General features: G+C 46.8%; 1 protein-coding gene across 1 annotated transcript in view; it reads right to left on the bottom strand.

Moving 5' to 3' along the window:
- The window catches only part of MELTF (melanotransferrin), a 62469-nt gene that overhangs the window by 21644 nt on the left and 21721 nt on the right, over positions 1-19104 (bottom strand). Inside the window, exons 7-11 of the mRNA XM_065411446.1 lie at positions 17900-17967; positions 15954-16141; positions 14837-14996; positions 6045-6196; positions 1609-1705 (exon numbers count right to left, since the gene is read on the bottom strand). Coding sequence (XP_065267518.1) covers positions 1609-1705; positions 6045-6196; positions 14837-14996; positions 15954-16141; positions 17900-17967 — 665 coding nt within the window. The remainder of the gene's footprint in view (positions 1-1608; positions 1706-6044; positions 6197-14836; positions 14997-15953; positions 16142-17899; positions 17968-19104) is intronic.

Below are 19104 nucleotides of genomic sequence, written 5' to 3'. Positions count from 1 at the left end.
AAAAACTGCCAACTCTCTTGAACTGTTTTTCCCCTTAGACTTGCTTCTTCATGTCTCTTCTAACAATTAAATTATGTAGTGTTGAAGCTTCTTTGAAGGAAAAGCAAGTACCTTCTCCTTTGCCATGGTTAGTATGATTGACTGGCCAGCCAGCATTCTCAGAAAACTGCTGCAAGACAGGATCATCTTAAATGATCCTTAAATGATGATCACAGCCTTCAACAGTCCCCTGTTTTATACATTCAAGGATCACATTAGCCCTTTTGGCTACAGCATCACTCTGAGAGCTCATGTTCAGGTGATCATGCACAATGACCTCCAATGTTATTTTCAGAGTCACTGTTTCTCAGGATAGAGTCCCCTCATCATGTAACTAGGGCCTACATTCTTTGTTTCTAGATGTTTAACTTTACATTTGGTCAAATCAAAATGCATATTGTTTGTTTGTGCTCAGTTTACCAAGTCATCCAAATCACTCTGGCTGAAGAGCAACCAGCCAGCCTGTGGTGAGAAGCATCTAAGAGCTTGTCTACACTGGCAATTTACAGCGCTGCAACTTTCTCGTTCAGGGGTGTGAAAAAACACCCCCCGGAGTGCAGCAAGTTTCAGTACTGTAAAGCGCAAGTGTAGATAGTGCACCAGCACTGGAATGATACTGGACTAGATAGATCACTTGGTCTGATTCAGTATGGCAATGCCTATGACCCTGTGACTTTAACAAGATCACTCTTTAAAGCACAGGCTCTTTCATGGTCAAGTAGGGTTACAGCTGAATTGTGAGGCTCCCAAGGATGGGTGGCATGTGAACTGCTGGCTGATGGAGCCTAGCCCCAGCCCCGCCCCTTCCACCTGAGGCCTTGCTCCTTCCCCCACCGGAATCCTCCACCCCCACCTTGGCAGCTAGCCCATGCGGCCCCAACCCAGGAGCACCCGGCTGGGGCCGCCACACAGGGGGGGCCACAGAGGCAGACCTGGGGGTGGAGCCTTGGCGGGGCCACGCCTGGCTGTTAGGGGAGGCTCAGCCTCCCCTAGCCTATGATACCCACCGCCCATGCTCCCAAATTATATCCTTAATTCATAAAGAGTTCATATTGTATTATAAAATGCTAAAACTCTATTATAATTTCAATAAATATAGCAAATATACATATTACATAGTGGGAAGCTGCACCATAGTGCAGATCAGTTGTCTACACAGTTCTGTACCCTTCCTTCACCAGCAACTAATGCCAGAGGGTCAGAGAGAGAGACATAAACTTTCTATAATGCACCTAATTGTGCAAGACTGCATGTTTTACTGTGACAGTATATTGTAAGATGTCCTAACTGGTCAGAAAGGAGATGGATATTTTTGAAGTTCATGCTCAGTACATGATGTAAACCTCATTCCCACCTGATGATCTCAGTTAACAGACTACCAGGGCAGCCCAGTTTTATCAACACTGAGTTACGTAAGTTCAAGGTGTGGTTTTTTTTGGATCAAATGTATTGTTTAGCTTCTGTCTGAAAAATGATTTTCCAGACAGATCCACTGACCTCAAACTATGTTTCTACAGTGTTTTCAAACAGCCTGGAAAACAGAAACCCTATGTTCTCTGCTCTTCTTACCAGAGTAACTTTCCCCAGCAGCTGGCACTAGGCCATACATGTTTCCAGCTATGTAAATATCAACTCCATCCACACTTACAGCATCACTTTCTTTTCTCTGAAAGGAAATAAAATTCATGAGTTGTGTGAAAAGAAATCTTTGCTAGACACAGTGATGACACGCATCTAGTTCAAGCATCTCTCAGAACAAGGATCCAGGAGGCACAATATCAGCTGCCTCATCCTCTATCACCCCTGAAATGAGTCCTGGCCCAGTAAAAATAATACTCCCAGGTCTTGCGCCACAGACCAATCAACTTTAAGCATATTCTTCAGCTGGTTGTGGATACGCCGAAGTGATTTTTCTGTCAAATCATACCCATAAATTTCAGAATAAAACCTAATAACCAGACAAGCCTCAGATGCAAAAATGCAGACATGCAATCTCCGCGGCAACAGATTTAACCCTTAGGATGCTGGCCAGTGTTAAGGAGTTAAGAAGGTTAGATCACTAGAGTCATTGGTGACACTGTGGTGGGAAGGCTTTTGGCCACTGAAGGTATGTTTACACGGCAAAAATCCCCCGTGGTAGTCAGTCTCAGAGCCCAGGTCTATATACTTTGGTTTGCGGGGCTCACATTACGGTGCTAAAAATAGCTGTGTAGATTTTGGGCTGCTTGGGTTCTAAATCTCATGCCCCTATCCGTATATCAGAGCTCAAGCTTGAATGTCTACAAGACTATTTTTAGCGCTGTAGTGCTATCCTGTAGACCTGGGTTCTGAGATTCACTGCCGCAGGGTTTTTTTGGTCATATAGACATACCTTGGAAGGCCCAGTCAGATTATGATTTTTGCTAAAGAGCCCCATATCCTTTTGACAGAAACTCCTCTCCTCCATGGCATTCCTCTTCCATTTTCCCACTGCTAGTCCTGGCCACATTCTCATGCTAGGATCCAGCCCATGGATGGTGGATCACAGGGAGTCCAAAGCAGCCCTGTGTTCTGACATGGGGGTGGGAATTAACTGGGAAGACATAGAGCTTGTCTTCACTGCAACAGTTAGCTTCAGTTAGCACACTCGAGTCACTGTACTTGAGCTAACCTAGCTCAAGTGAGAGTGACCACAATTCAAAACAGCACTGGAGTTACACATAGTGATTGGATTAGCTGCTTCTGAGTAGCTGTTGCATCCCTTCTGCATTACTAGCTCCAACATCAGCACTGCTTGAGAGCTTCAACCCCTCCCCACTGGCCAACTAGTTCACGTTTAGAGCACCATTTAACTTGAGCTAGGGATTTTTGCATGTGGACAGGAGTCGAGTTAGGGGTAACACTTGAGTTATAACTCACGGTAACTGTGCTATAAAGACAGACCCTTAGCTGTATTATTGGGTCATGGGACATGTCTCAATCTCAACAGGAACAGGACATGGTGGACCTCAGTTTTATTAGTGATGTTTTAGCAAGTTTCCTCTAAAATGGACAAACACAATAAGACAACTCAAATTCAACTTCAGATTGCTGAAGAATTTATACAGAGGCCATTATTACTTATTTAACTGTAAAATAAATTCTGCCCCAGGGATAGTTTCATTGAATTTCTATGTGTAATCTAATGGCATTCTTCTCCCGTCAAAGCAGCACAGTGGCCATAGTCAGGGTAGCTGCAATTTAATACTGGATAAAAGAGGCAGACTCATCTTTTTAAATAAAGTGAGTACATAATGTGATAGACCCAGGCCAGTTGGGTACAGCAGAATAGCAGAAGGCAGATATACTGACCACTGGATTAACAGTTTTCTGTTCCCTGACTGACCAGAGCAGGGGCTGCTCCAGCCTAATGAGAACACCTGACTCCAATTAACCTGCAAAGAGTCAGGTGAGGCCATTAAGCTAATGTGACCACCTGACTCTAATTAAGGCCCCGCTGATACTATAAAAAGGGCTCACTCCAGTCAGTCAGGCAGAGGGGAGCCAGAGGAGAGGAAGTGTGGCTGAAGGACTGGTTAATGAAGACACCCTCAAGTTATTGATAAGGGAGCCCCAAGGTAAGGGTGAAGAAGGGAGAAGCAAGAGAGCTGTGGGGAAGTGGCCCAGGGAAATGTAGCAACTCTGGCAGTGAAAGGTTGGCTGCCAACAGCTGCTACCATTAGGGTCCCTGGGCCAAAACCCGGAGTAGAGGGTGGGCCCGGGTTCCCCCCAACCCACCACTACAGGAACACCTCCTGGGAGGGGAAGTCAGGCCTCTGTCAGGACAGGAAGCTAAACTGTTCTAAAACAAGCCCTAGGGACAACAGAGACTGTGGTAATTCTCTCACCAACCTCCTTGCTGGCTTATGATGAAAAGGGCTCAGTAGACTGTAACCCTGGCCCTAGAGAGAGAAGGGCTACATGGAGGGTCGCAGAGAGCCACTGAGGCTAGCATATACCGCCTAGAAGCGCAGGACCCACGGGGACAAGGTCAGAGCTCTGCCACAGTAACTAGTCTTGTTTGCAAGTGGCACCAATGGATTTCAGCTCATAAAGGATCTATGGATACATGATATTGTAACAAATCTATAGCCACCTAGGGCTTCACAGCTATCACTATTCTGCACCTCAGAATTATTCAGAACTTCACAGTGGTAATAGGAATAAAACTCAGATATTCAAGTCTTTCCCATAGCTCTTAAGCTAAATAAATTTCTAATTTTTTTCCTCTTAAAACAAATTTTCTAATCCTTTGGCAGTAGTGCATGATCTTAGACTAATGGCATAGCTTATACAAGTCACAACTGCATTTACTGCTTATCGGCATGATAGAGTGGGATATGACTATCAAATTGTGAAGACTATTTTGTACCTGTATTAAAATACTGGCATTGCGGCTGTGTTAGTTTGGTTCTACCATGGGGCAGCCTGTTATGTAATATTCCTGACAGCCACCTTGCCCACAAAAGGCATTTGACACCTTGTTGAAGGACCACCACAGAGCCATCAAGGTTAAAAATCTATTGACTTTGACTCTCAACTACTCGCCTGGAGCAATGGAATTTTTATACAGAGGCCTACAGAGTGAAAGCGGGAGAGGCAAGCACACTGGTGTATTTGGAACTTCAGCTGGCACAAAAACGAAGGTCCTAGTTAAGAGAAGGGTTCTGCTCTGTATAGGGGGGCCAAGCATTGCCACATGTAAGCAGGACTTCAGGAGAGGAGTGCAAGAGGGCTCTGCACAGCCAGAAATACTGACAAACCATGGACTGTACAGACAAAGTAAGCCCAGACTAGAGAGAGTGTGCCTTGGGACTTTGGTTATTTGAAAAAAACCTGTAATGCTCAAGTGCTTTAAGAGTAAAGTCACTGTGGCATAGGTGTTGGAACCAGGGGTGCAGCGCACCCCCTGGCTGGAAGTGGTTTCCATTATACACAGGGTTTACAGTTTTGTTCAATGGCTCTCAGCACCCCCACTATAAAAATTGTTCCAGCACTCCTGCACTGTGGTTAAGAAATTCTTTTTCTAAGCCTTTGTTCTTTGCTGTCCTGCCAAGGGGTTAAACAAGTATGCCCATAGCCTAAGTAGAACTGGGAGGGGGGGCACATGTAAGCAACTGGGGGGCTCAGGAAGCCTCAGAAACTGATTCTGGATTATGGGGCAGTTGGGCAGCAGTACCCCCTGTTAAAAGAAAGGCATCAGACAAGAGGTCTGAGCCCAGGAGTATGCGCTAGACTGCCAGAGCTAGAACCAGTTACTTGACTCTCCCCAGATCCACTTGGCTTTGAAGCACATGGGATCCAGCCATTAGGGCCACTTACAACAGACTGGTGATTTTACAGTATGGTACTAGGCCACTTTTTAACAAGAAATTTATTGATTGGTAAATTATAACATTAATCTATGTAGTGTGACAGAAGGTCTGAAGTCTGCCAGTAATCTACATCCCATGGCAAAGAAAAATTGTGAACAAATTAAAAAAAGATGAGTTGGATAAAGCCGGACAAAATTATCCTTGAACTGCTGTACCTGTTGGCTGCAGGTAAGTATTCAAAAGGCAGCTATTAATCACTGCTAAAAGACTTTTTCTCTCAGTTGCAGACCGCCTGTTGGAGGGTGGAAAGGCAATTGTTTGCCCACCTCAATGTTTGTGTATTTATCTTTAAAATATTTTGGGAAAACAGAAGTGGAAGAGATATCAGAGGTGAAGAAATAGGAAACAGATATCTCTCTGGACACAGTAGCATGAGATCCTCACTCCAAAATCTCAGGCCTCTACCACAAGACCTATAGAGAATCCTCTATAATCTCCTGGATTTACCAGCCAGTGCCTCCTGCTTACATACAGAGCCAATGTCATACAATTGAGTAGTTCTGATTCTATCCAGCAGAGGACAGTTGTAAACATACTCATTAACTAATGCATTACAATATATTCATGGTCAAGAACCAGTATGGTTCATACAAAGCATAGTAACAAGCCCACCTGGATCATTTCCATACACTGTTCTGTTGTCTTGGCTGAAACACACTGGATCTCTGGTTTCAAGTTCTTTTTTTTAAAGGCAACAGCCATTTCACTACATTTCCAGATCTCCTCAGTGAGCACAACGCACCATCGCAGGCTTTCTGGTAACCCTGCATTAAATTTGAAAGAAAATAATAGGGATTAAATGTAATAGATGTAAACATGTATATATTCTGCTCATTACCATATACCTGGGCCCCTCACCTTATTAAAAATGCACACTTAGAAATTAACACAATGGTAGCAAACCTCACAGTACAGAATAAAGAGGGCTGGGGTGTAATGAATATAAAAACAATTCTTTGCTGATAGTTATGACACAAACAGACCCCATGGTTCTCTCTAGCTCCTAAACTAAGAAAACACTGCCTGTGCTGCTTAATGGTACTACACAGGGTCTCCCTAACTACTGGGCTAGTCTTAGCAGCCATGGAAGGAATTGCTGACTACACTACAAATCCATTCACAGAGGGTGGATAAATGATTCCTGCTGCTGTTGCCCTATCCAGTGTGCTATTGTAATGCTGACAGACCTCGGTTGTCAGCAGGTGGGATTGAACTGGGACCTCTGGAGCTTAGTGTATGAGCCTCTACTGCATGAGCTAAAAGCCAACTGGCTGTTAGCTAAGGCTGTAGAGCAGACTCATTTTATCTCTCCCTCTAAGTGGTCTCAGTAACACTAGATAGGACAGAACACCACATCCAGGAGGTGTGTGGGTTACACTTAGGGTTGACCAGATGTCCTGATTTTATAGGGACAGTCCTGATTTTTGGGTCTCTTTCTTATATAGGCGCCTATTACCCCCCCATCCCAGTCCCAATTTTTCACATTTGCTGTCTGGTCGTCCTAGTTACACTATCTCAAAAGTTAAACCATAGGCCAGCCTGAACAGATGCATCTGGTGGGTTCTCAAGGCCAACTGATTCTGGAAAACCAGCAAAACAGACAAGTTCTGTAGGCAAAGGCTCCATTACTGAAGCTGTTCTGGGTTCTGAGAAGGGAAAGCAAACATAGTCCAAGCTGCCATGAAAGTTCATTTTCTAGTATAGGGATTTTAAGAATATTCTGTATCATAGGTGCCGACTCCGTGGGTGCTCCAGCCCTGGAGCACCCATAGGGAAAAAAATAGTGGGTGCTGATCACCCACCAGCAGCCCCCCTATCAGAACCTTCACCTCCCTGCAGGGCCTCCAGCCTGCCAATCAGCGCCTCCTCCTCCCTCCCCGTGCCTCCTGCCCACCACAATCAGCTATTTTGCAGTGTTCAGGAGGCTCTGTGGGGAGGGAGGAGGAGCGAGGATGCGGCGCACTCGGGGGAGGGGACGGACTGGGACAGGAAGAAGTGGGTTGGGGGGTGGAGCAGGGGTGGGAAGAGGCAGGGTGAGGGCAGGACAGGGGCAGGTGGGGGCAAGGCCTTGGGGGAATGGGTGGAGGGAGAGCAGGACCTGCGGCAGAGCCAGGGGTCGAGCACCCGCCGGCACATTGGAAAGTTGGTGCCTGTGTTCTGTATTATAATTAAGGCTCTGACTCTGTCATGGAAGTCATGGATTCCGTGACTTCTGCACCGGCCGGTGCTGGCTCAGGGGCTGCCCAAGCCAGGTAGCCCCTGGGCCAGCAGCAGCAGTTTGGGTGTATGGGAGGGGGCTCAGGGCTAGGGGCAAGGGGATGCGGGGAGGGCTTACCTCAGGGTGGGGGGCTTCCCAGCTCCCACTGGCATGGCCCTGCAGCTCATAGGTGAAGGGGCCAGGGGGCTCCACACGCTGCCTGCCCCCGCAGTTCCCACTGGCTGCAGTTCCCAGCCAATGGGAGCTGCGCAGCCAGTGCTTGTGGTGGGAGTAGCGCGCCGAGCCCCCTGGCCCCTCCGCCGCCTAGGAGCTGCAGGGACATGTGGAGCCAGGTAGGCAGCCCCTGTGAGCCCTGCCAACCGACTCCCCCCTGCTCCCCCCAGCACCAGCAGGGGTCCAGGGCCACATGCCGATGCCCACGCCCCCAGCACCAGCAGGGGTCCAGGGCCGCATGCCGATGCCCACGCCCCCAGCACCAGCGGGGGTCCCGGGCCACATGCCAATGCCCACGCCACCAGCACCAGCAGGGGTCCTGGGCCACCTCCTCCAGCACCTGCAGTGCCCCCAGATCACCAGGCCCCAGAGCACTTGCAGCCTCCCACCCAAGTTTTAGGTAGGAGTATATAGTAAAAGTCATGGACAGGTCACGGGCCATGAATTTTTGTTGACTGCTCATGACCTGTCCATGACTTTTACTAAAAATACTCATGACTAAAACGTAGTCTTAATTATAATCTATAGTCTGAGGCAGGAGTGGCAGAAGGCTCCTAAAAGTGAGAGGGCCACCAGCGTCGAAAACATGGTCCCAATACCCACCCCTTCCCCTGACGCCCTACTCCCGTGCTGTCCCTTCCCCTGAGGCCCCGTCCCCACCATGCCTCTTCCCCCAAAACCCTGCCCCCTGCTTGCTCCTTTCCACCTCTCCCCCCCCCCCACATCACTCGCCCTTATGGCCAGTAAAAAATGATGGGGCCATGGCCCCCTGGCCACCCCTGTTCCAGAGCTCCTGGTCTGAGGCCCAGAGCCTTGGTCCCACTATCGTTAATGTATTTTCCTCACAACACTGCTGCATGGTAGGAAAGTGCTATGATATACCCATTTAACAGATGGGGAACAGAAGCAGGGAGAGGCTAAGTCTCTTGTCCATGGTCACACAGGAGTTCAATGGTGTACTAGTGTAGGACTTGAAGCCAAGCCCTACGCTGGTGTTGTAACCACCTCCTTCCTCTCTTTATATATAAGCCAGCTCTATACCACCCATTCTCGGCCTCTTCATTGTAGGTGATAAACTGTGGATGGGGCAGTGCATGGTCAAAGTACACTTCAGTCTCGAGATCTCTGGCTGATTTAAGGGATGTGTGTGGTTGTTACAAACCAGCACAATTTAGAGCAGTCCCGAGGCTGCTCATTCAGTCTGGATTAAGGTTTCAGTATTCTAGGCCTATGCCCAGGGCCCTAGTTCCTAGAGTCAGATTCTGGGATTAGAATCTCAGCTCTCATTATGAAAAATAATATTTTTAGGATGCATGGATGCAAAGAAAAGCTTGAAAAACCTGAATGTAACTAATGCCTACCAAAGTGTGCTAGAACAATGGCTTCAACAGGTGTGAGCTGCCTCTTTCCTCTTACTCTGGAACCTGCTGCCACTCCAAGAGTAACTGAGCCATGGTATTGGGGCAGGGCCCTAGCGACTCCATGCTGAGTGTGCCCAGGGCTCCAGATTGCCTTAATTTGCCCTGGCTATTCCAAATTAGCCTAGGAGCCGAACCACTTCCCTCACCAGCCACTGAACAGAAGGGAAAGAATGGAAAGGTGAGACACACACACAAAGGGCACAGAGTACTGCTGCAAAACAGCTGAGCCCTGAAAATGCATTAAAACATCCCATGTGTTTGGAAAAGGAGCTTCTTTGTTTCTGCAGCTGGAGTGAAGTCTTCTAGAAATGAATAAATTAGGGCTGTCAAGCGATTAAAAAAATTAATCGTGATTAATCACGTGATTAATCGCACTGTTAAACAACAATAGAATACCATTTATGTACATATTTTTGGATGTTTTCTACATTTTCAAATATATTGATTTTAATTACAACACAGAATACAAAGTGTACAGTGCTCACTTTATTTTTGATTACAAGTATTTGCACTGTAAAAAAACCCAAAAGAAATAGTATTTTTCAATTCACCTAATACAAGTACTGTAGTGCAATCTCTTTATCATGAAAGTTGAACTTATAAATGTAGAATTATGTAAAAAAAAAACCTGCATTCAAAAATAAAACAATGTAAAATTTTAGAGCCTTCAAGTCCACTCAGTCCTACTTCTTGTTCAGCCAATCGCTCAGACAACAAGTTTGTTTACATTTGCAGGAGATAATGCTGCCCGCTTCTTGTTTACAATGTCACCTGAAAGTGAGAAGAGGTGTTCTCATGGCACTGTTGTGGCTGGCATCGCAAGATATTTTCATGCCAGATGTGCTAAAGATTCATATGTCCCTTCATGCTTCAGCCACCATTCCAGCAGACATGCATCCATGCGGATGACAGGTTCTTCTCAATAACAATTCAAACTTTCATTATCTGAGTCAGATGCCACCAGCAGAAGGTTGATTTTATTTTTTGGTGGTTTGGGTTCTGTAGTTTTCACACTGGAGTGTTGTTCTTTTAAGACTTCTGAAAGCATGCTCTACACCTCATCCCTCTCAGATTTTGAAAGATTCAGATTCTTAAACCTTGGGTCAAGTGCTGTAGCTATCTTCAGAAATCTCCCATTGGTACCTTCTTTGCATTTTATCAAATCTGCAATGAAAGTGGTCTTAAAAAGAACAACATGCCGGGTCATCATCCGAGACTGCTATAACATGAAATATATGGCAGAATGCAGGTAAAACAGAGCAGGAGACATACACTTCTTCCCCAAGGAGTTCAGTCACAAATTTAATTAACTCATTATTTTTTTAACGAGCATCATCAGCATGGAAGCATGTTCTCTGGAATGGTGGGCGAAGCATGAAGGGGCATATACTAAACATTTGTATCTGGCACCTAAATATATTGCAATGCCAGCTACAATATGCCATGTGAATGCCTGTTCTTTACTTTCTGGTGACATTGTGACTAAGAAGAGGGTAGTATTATCTCCTGTAAATGTAAACAAACTTGTTTGTCTTTGCAATTGGTTGAACAAGGAGTAGGACTGAGTGGACTTGCAGGCTCTAAAATTTTATATTGGTTTATTTTTGAATGCAGTTACGTAACACACACAAAAATCTACATTGTAAATTGCACTTTCATGACAAGGAGATTGCACTACAGCAGTGTTTTTCAACCACTGTTCCGCGGCACACTAGTGTGCCGCGAGATGTTGCCTGGTGTGCCGTGGGAAAAAAATATTAAACCATGCTTGAATGTCGGAACTGGTTACTAAAATGTTTGAATCCCACCACTGATGTTAAGGACTATAAATAGCTCCGGTGTCACTGTTACACTAACAGGAGGAGGACAGGAGGAGACATCGCAGTAGATCGCCGATGAGCAGAAGAGCGCCAATGGATCTGGATTTGGAGGAAACATGAGCAGAAGAGCGCTGACTGATGGATCTGGATGGAGACATGCGCAGAAGAGTGCTGAGTGTGACGGACAGCGGCTATCTGGAGGAGACAAGCGCAGTAAGTACTGAGTGACAGTGAGATACTGCAGTGATGGACAAGTTTTTGAAAAGGAAAGAACTGGACTCTGAACAAAATTTGGAGCCAGATGAGAGCCCAAGTATGAGTGGGGATCAAAAGAAAGCAAAGATGGTTAGCTCAAGCAAATTCTCTGGCACAAGGCAATATAGCGAAAGCTATATTTCATTTGGATTTACTTTCACCGGAGATGCAAACAAACCAACTCCACTGTGCGTGGTGTGTGGTGAAAACCTAGCTAACAGTGCTATGGTCCCAAGCAAACTTAAACGCCATCTCCAAACGAAACACCCTTCACTTCAAAACAAGAATGCGGACTATTTTGTTCGCCTGCGTGAAAACACGGAGAAACAGGCAACTTTCATGAGAAAAACCACAAAGGTAAATGAAAGAGCTCTTAAAGCTAGCTATCAAGTTGCTGAACTTATAGCCAAGTCAAAAAAGTCGCACACTGTGGCAGAGACATTAATACTTCCCGCCTGCAAAGCTATTGTAGAGGGGATGCTCGGACCTGAAGCAGCTAAGGAAATAGCCAAAGTCCCTCTCTCAGACAACACAATTTCCAGACATATTAATGACATGTCTGCAGACATCGAAAGTGTGGTTTTGGAAAAGATCCGTATCAGTGAGAAATTTGCATTGCAACTTGACGAGTCTACTGATATCAGTGGACATGCTCAACTCTTGGCCAATGTGCGTTTTGTTGATGGTGATGCAATTAGAGAAAACTTCTTTTTTTGCAAGGCATTGCCAGAAAAAACAACAGGAGAAGAAATTTTTCGGGTCACATCAGAATACCTTGAACAAGGAGGACTTAAGTGGGAAAACTGCACAAGTGTCTGCACCGATGGAGCTGCAGCCATGGTCGGGCGCACCAAAGGCTTTGTAAGCAGAGTGAAGGAAAGAAATCCAGATGTGATTGTTACGCATTGTTTTTTACACCGTGAGGCCCTCGTAGCCAAGACTTTACCAGCAGACCTAGTTCATGTGTTGGATGATGTTGTGCGCATGGTAAACTTTGTAAAGTCACGACCCGTGAAAAGTCGCATATTTGCAGCTTTGTGTGAGGAGATGGGAGCAAAGCATAAAACCTTGCTGTTTCATACGGAGGTCCGGTGGTTGTCGCGTGGCAAGGTCTTGGTTCGTGTGTATGAGCTGCGGGAGGAACTTAAAGTATTTCTGACAAATGAGAGGTCAGATTACGCAAAGCTGCTTGCAAGTGATGAGTGGTGTGCAAGGCTGGCATACCTGGCAGATATATTTCATCATCTGAATGAACTGAACACACGAATGCAAGGCCGAAATGAAAACCTGCTTACAAGTACAGATAAAATAAATGGATTCCGTTCAAAGGTGCAACTCTGGCATCAACACGTGGAAAGTGGCAATCTTGAAATGTTCACACTCACCAAGCAATGGCAAGGTGTTCACACTGCTGCACTGTGTGAGATAATAGTTAAACATTTAAAAACTCTCGAGGAGAAGTTGTCATTTTATTTCTCTTCAGTCTCCACTGAATGCCTTGACTGGGTTAGGGACCCTTATAGCTCAGCATCAGTTGGTGGAAAGGACATGACTTTACAGGAGCAGGAGGAACTAACTGAACTGAGACAAAATCGTGGTTTCAAGCTAAGATTTGCTGATCTACCTTTGGACAGTTTTTGGTTGGATACTGCCAAGGAGTTCCCCCTTCTGGCAAACAAAGCTATTTTGACATTGCTCCCATTTTCCACTACATATCTGTGTGAGATGAGCTTTTCAAGCATGATTGCTATAAAAACTAAATACAGAGAGAGACTGAGAGCTGTTGACGAAGAGCTACGTGTGTGTCTTTCTTCGATTCCAGCCAGAATATCAGCTTTGTGTTCAGCCAAACAGGCCCAGGTTGCGCACTGAATAAAGTATTTTATAATTTTTCATATTTCTGTTTACTTACTATTTCATAATAAAGTAATTATAAAATACTTTCTTTGTGTTTATTTGATTCCTATTCAAGAGAATTACTTTATATATAGTCAATATAGGCACAGAGTTAAATTTTTTAACAGTTTCTAATGGTGGTGTGCCTCGTGATTTTTTTCATGAAACAAGTGTGCCTTTGCCCAAAAAAAGGTTGAAAAACACTGCACTACAGTACCTGTATGAGGTGAATTGAAAAATACTATTTCTTTTGTTTATCCTTTTTACAGTGCAAATATTTGTAATAAAAAATAATATACACTTTGATTTCAATTACAACACAGAATACAATATATATGAAAATGTAGAAAAACATCCAAAATATTTAATAAATCTCAATTGGTATTCTATTGTTTAACAGTGCGATTAAAACTCCGATTAATTGCGATTCATTTTTTTAATTGTGATTACTTTTTTTGAGTTAATCGCGTGAGTTAACTGTGATTAATCGACAGCCCTAGAATAAATTTTCATGCACCAAAGGAATAAACCTGCTAACAGAACATAATGTAGTGGAACCAAACAGTAGGACAAATCCTGCCATTCTTACTTAATCCTTTTTCAAGCAAAAGGCCCACCAAAACAATGAGAAACCCATTCCATTAGTTTGCCTAAAGAACAGCAGGATTTGGAGCTGTATGTTTCACATGTTTCTGGCTGCAGTATGATACTTAACTGACTGAAATGTGGGCACTCAGCATATCAAAACAAACCCTAAGTGGTCCAGGAAAAAGAAAAGGAGTAGAAGCTGTAAATGAGGGAGTCTTTTCAGGCAACAGTACGAATTTACCAGACTAAAACCCCTCCCACTCATATGGGCAAGATGGGTCTACTTTTCATGCAGTTTGCAATGAAGCTCTGCTGGCTCCAACTTGCAGTTTGGGGATTTTTAATAGGAGTTTGTGGTTCAACACAGAGACTACAATCATTAATGTGGGGAAAGAAGACTGTAGTACCAGGTGCTCAGGTACCACCGAGAGGGGCATGCTGCAAGCATCAAGACAGAATAGGAAAGAAACCATGAGATCTCATCACCAGTCAGTGTACATTTCAGGATTTGGGAACTACTGATGTAGTTAACACGACACAAATCTGCACATTTGTGGTGCCCCAGTTGCAAGTATTGTGTGCATTCCGTCTCAGGGCCAGAGATAGATTACAATTAAACGGAGCATCAGTCTAAAATTGAAGGATCCTGTCTCTTTGGTCTCCCTCTGGGTCTTTGTACTGAGCTCAATGATCAGTACTCTGCTTTCTATGCCCACCCTGTGGAAGAGGAGCCACATCCTGATCAGTTCGCTCAGCATAGATACCCCTGATGCTCCTATACCATGGTAGGTGAATCCTTGAAGCAATGTTTCATGGTCTCAAATTCAGAGTGGTCTCCTTTCCCACTCCAGTGTGATGGTTTGGGTCTTTGTGCTCCAAGGATTCTCCAAAAGGTCAGGATGCAAACATGAATTCAAACAAAATCAAGGTGGTCTCTCTTGTAAGAGCACCTCTACTTGTGATTACAGAGGCAAATCCAAAGGCCCAACTTACTGGTTGGATCGCAGCTCAAGCCTTGCATGGCATGCATATATTCGTCACCCAGCCAAGCCTGGTAGTTCTGATTTGTGATTGGAACCAATTCTGTGGTGGTGTCTTTGAAGAGAAGATTCTTCGCATTGTAAGCCGCAGAGTCAAACATCTGAAATCTTTGCTATAACATTAAGGAAAGAGAAAGTGTCTATAAGGCAAACACACCTTTATCTAATGCTTGGTCTACACTTAAAAAGTTAGGTTGACATGGCTCCCTCAGTGAGTGTGTTTAAAAAAAACCACACCCCTGACTGACATAGCTCTACTGACCGAAACCCCAGTGGAGATGCAGCTATGTTGATTGGCAATGCTTCCGTTGATACAGCTGCCGTTGTTCGGGGAGGTGGCATCTTTACACTGATGGAAAAATCTCTTTTGTTGGCATAGGCTGCAGCTACACTATGGGGTTATGCCTGCATAGGTACGCGAACATGGCTATGCTGGTATAATCTATGTCTACACTACTGCAGCACAGCTACAGGGCTACTACTGTATTGCCACAGTGTAGATGGTTCCTACATCAATGGAAGAAGTTTTTCCACTAATGTAGGTAATCCAGCTCTCTGAGAATCAGTAGCCCGGTTGATGGAAGAATCTTTCCATCAATCTAGCCGCATCTACACCGGGGTTAGGTCGACCTAACTACGGTGCTCAGGGTGCAACATTTTTCACAGCCCTGAATGAGTTGCTAGGTCAAACTAAGTTGTAGGTGTACACCAGGCCATAGCTTAAGTAATGTTTAAGTCTGGGGTGAAAGTAAAGTCTAGTTGGAAACCTTGGCATTGAGGGCACTATCTCACTTGTACCTTCACAAGGCATAAACAATTGCCCCTCAAGAAGTTCAAGCCTTGTTCAGTCTCTCTTGGTATTTGGGGGCAAAGAAAGTGGTGTGAGACCACAGCCACATTTTGTGGCTGAAATCCATCTCTAGGCCTGATCTTCTCAGCTGCTGAGTGCCCTCCACTCCCATTTAATTCTCACTCAGCTGAAGGTGCTCAGCATCCCACAGGATCAAGCCAGGTGGATGGAGGGGCAACTAAAAAAATCAGTACAACAGACACCAAAAAACGTAATCCACCTGCCCCTGCTTAAGCATCTGGAAGATGAGTGACCCATCGGTGTCAGGTCTGACGACAACAGCATGAGCTGGGACTCGGGCCAGGTGGCATTTCCTCCAGTCTGTAACCTCAGCTGTGCTGCCATCGCGGCAGAGAAGCTGGAAGTCCCTGGAGTGAAGCTCTTGGGCCCATGAGGAAGGAGTCTGGCCTGAAATCAAATAGAACACAGTTATGAAACAGCTTCCAGAATCACACTGATGGACACAGAGCTGCTGATGCATCTGTCTCCCTCTGACTCTGCTCTACCCATCCAGCCACACTATTTCTAAGGTACCTAATCACATGAGCAGCAATTCTCCACTACATTCTGCCTGATTTTCCCTAAAGCTGCATAAAGCAGGAGGAAAGCTGGCTTAACAAGCTACTCGAGAATTTCCCCTGTCTAAGGGTACTCTCTAAGAGGTGAAGAGCCAACAGAGTAGGTGTAGGCCACCCTATCCAGGGCCGGCTCCAGGCACCAGGCAACCAAGCTGGTGCTTGGGGCGGCACCTGGAGGGGGGCGGCGCGGCGCTCGGGCCGCCGGGGAGAGCGGGGCCATAGCCGGGCTCGCCGCCCTCCCCCCGGCGCTCTGGCCGCCCTCCCCCCGCGCCCTCCCCCCGGCTGCCGGGGGGAGAGCGGCGAGCCCCTGCTGGGGCTCGCCGCCCTGCGCTCTGGCCGCCGGGGGGAGAGCCGAGCCCCAGCCGGGGCTCGCCGCCCTCTCGCCGCCCTGCCCCCGGCGCTCTGGCCGCCGGGGGGAGAGCGGAGCCCCGGCCGGGGCTCGCCGCCCTGCCCCCGGCGCTCTGGCCGCCGGGGGGAGAGCGGAGCCCCGGCCGGGGCTCGCCGCCCTGCCCCCGGCGCTCTGGCCGCCGGGGGGAGAGCGGAGCCCCGGCCGGGGCTCGCCGCCCTCCCACCCCGGCGCCCTCCCCCCAGCCGCTGGGGGGAGAGCTCGCCGCCCTCCTCCCAGGGCTCCGGTCGCCCTCCCCCCCGGCGCCCTCCCGCCGGGGGGAGAGCGGAGCCCTCGCCGGGGCTGGCCGCCCTCCCCCCGGCCGCCGGGGGGAGAGCGGAGCCCCCGCCGGGGCTCGCCGCCCTCCCCCCACCCCCTGCGGGGGGGGGGGGCAGCGGCCGGAGGCTTTTTTGCCTGGGGCGGCAAAAAAGCTAGAGCCGGCCCTGACCCTATCACCTCGTATTCTCCAATGTATGGTTGGGGGAAATATAATATGGTTGAAGCTATTCCTTTGGCTTCAGATATAACCCTATGAGACTGTAGGCAGTTGAACAGAAATTAAAACAGTGTGCAGGCAGCTCTGAATTACGCTGGGGACCACAGCAGTGCTGAGACAGTCCTAAAATCCAGGGGCCACAAGGGTGGCCCAGAACAAACTTTTACACCCACCCACCCACCGTGGTGTCCTGCACTAAATGGAGCTCCACTGGATTTAAAAAGTGGGACCTTGATATCTAAGTGGTATATACTCACAGGTATACTCAATAAATGCCATGGGTATAGGGGTGGTTGCATTGATTAGTGGTACCACAAACTAAGCTCCCTTCTGCCTGTTTTTGCTGAGTAGAGAGGAGCCTAAGCCACAATTATTTGTATTCAACTTTTAAACTATCCCAAAGTCCAAGACTGTTTGGATCCAGGATTTTGGTTCAGGTTAATCTCTGCTTCCAGAGTGCAATTAAAGATCCCACTTTACTTTTTGCTGAAATTGCCAGTTGATTTGAAAATGTCTGACCTGGGGACATTTCTCTTTCCCTTGTGTTCACATGGTGTTCTGGCTTTATTGCATCTTTGCTTATTCCTTGCATCAGAATAAATTCTGAACATATGACATTGCTCTTATTGTTGGGGTCACCAGATTTGCAACGCTTTAGAGAATACAGCTGGACTTTCAAGTGAGAGATGAACCCTTACATTACTCACCATCTGTGTTTTCAGACACTGTGCTGTGCTTCACAAAGGCGACATCTCCAGCTCCTTCAGCCAAACACCTACCATAAATCAGACTATATTTATACACTATTAATCGTAAGTATGGAATACTGCTCAGTGACAACAGTAGGCCTGTGCAGTGCAATGTACCCAAAGACCACCAGTAGAAAGATGCTGAACTATTTGCTATCTTTATGCTGTGTGTAAGGATCAAGGCAGAGGCTAATGGCTAGTAGCGCAGGTGCTGACAATGCTTGGTGTGATACAAGACACAAATATCAAATGATTCCCTGCCCTGAAAAATCTACAGTCTCAGACAGACACAAGACCCACTGGAAAATCTGGAATGAGGAGTCACTGTTTAAAATAAAATTATACAGATTTTTTAATTTGTGACATCTGTGGGGGCCTGGTCCAGGCCATGGGGATTGGGAGGGTTTGACACACATGCACGCAGGGAACAGAATAAGGTACAGAGGAATGGGAGAAGTAGAGAGAAGAGATATTGAGGCTGGCATTGGCAAAGTGGAGGAGGAGGAGAGCACAATAAGAGATAAGGGAACTAATTGTACTTGAAAAGGGAAGCTTCAGATTTACCAAATAGCTGGCTAAGCCTAATGTTCAGGTATGAAAACTGTCAGGGCTCATCAGCTCTTGTTAAGATTGCATCAAATCCAAGCATGTTCAGCACTTATGGATCTGTGATCAGGTGAATATCAAGATTTGTTTTCCCAGGAGGTGAATATTGATGAAGACAAAAACAACTTAAATGGGATTTCCATGCACAAAACAAGTAATGACACCTAGAGTTTTTATCAAAGAACAGATATGCCTTTGGCCTGAGTACTAGTGCATTGGTTCCCAAACTGCGGGGCGTGAAGAAATTCCAAGGGGGGGCATGAGGCTGCCCAGCCCTTGAGCTCCTGGCCGGGGAGTCAAGCCTCCGGCCCCTCCCCTTCTGTCCTCCCTCCCCCGCAACAACGCCGCTGCACGGGCAGTGCAGCTTGCGCCCGCCAGCCCTGCCGCTCTGAGTAGCCTGGTAAGGGGGCAGGGAGCGAGGGGAGAGGGGGTTGGATAAGGGGCAGGAGGTCTCAGGGGGCAGTCAGGGGACAGGGAGCACTTGGATGGGGCAGAGGTTCGGGGTGGGGGGGCGGTCAGGAGACAGGGAGCGGGGGGGGGTTGGATAGGGGGTGGGG

Source organism: Emys orbicularis, chromosome 9 (assembly GCF_028017835.1).
Source record: "Emys orbicularis isolate rEmyOrb1 chromosome 9, rEmyOrb1.hap1, whole genome shotgun sequence".
Taxonomy (NCBI): Eukaryota; Metazoa; Chordata; order Testudines; family Emydidae; genus Emys; species Emys orbicularis.
This window is presented reverse-complemented; position numbering and strand designations above follow the sequence as displayed.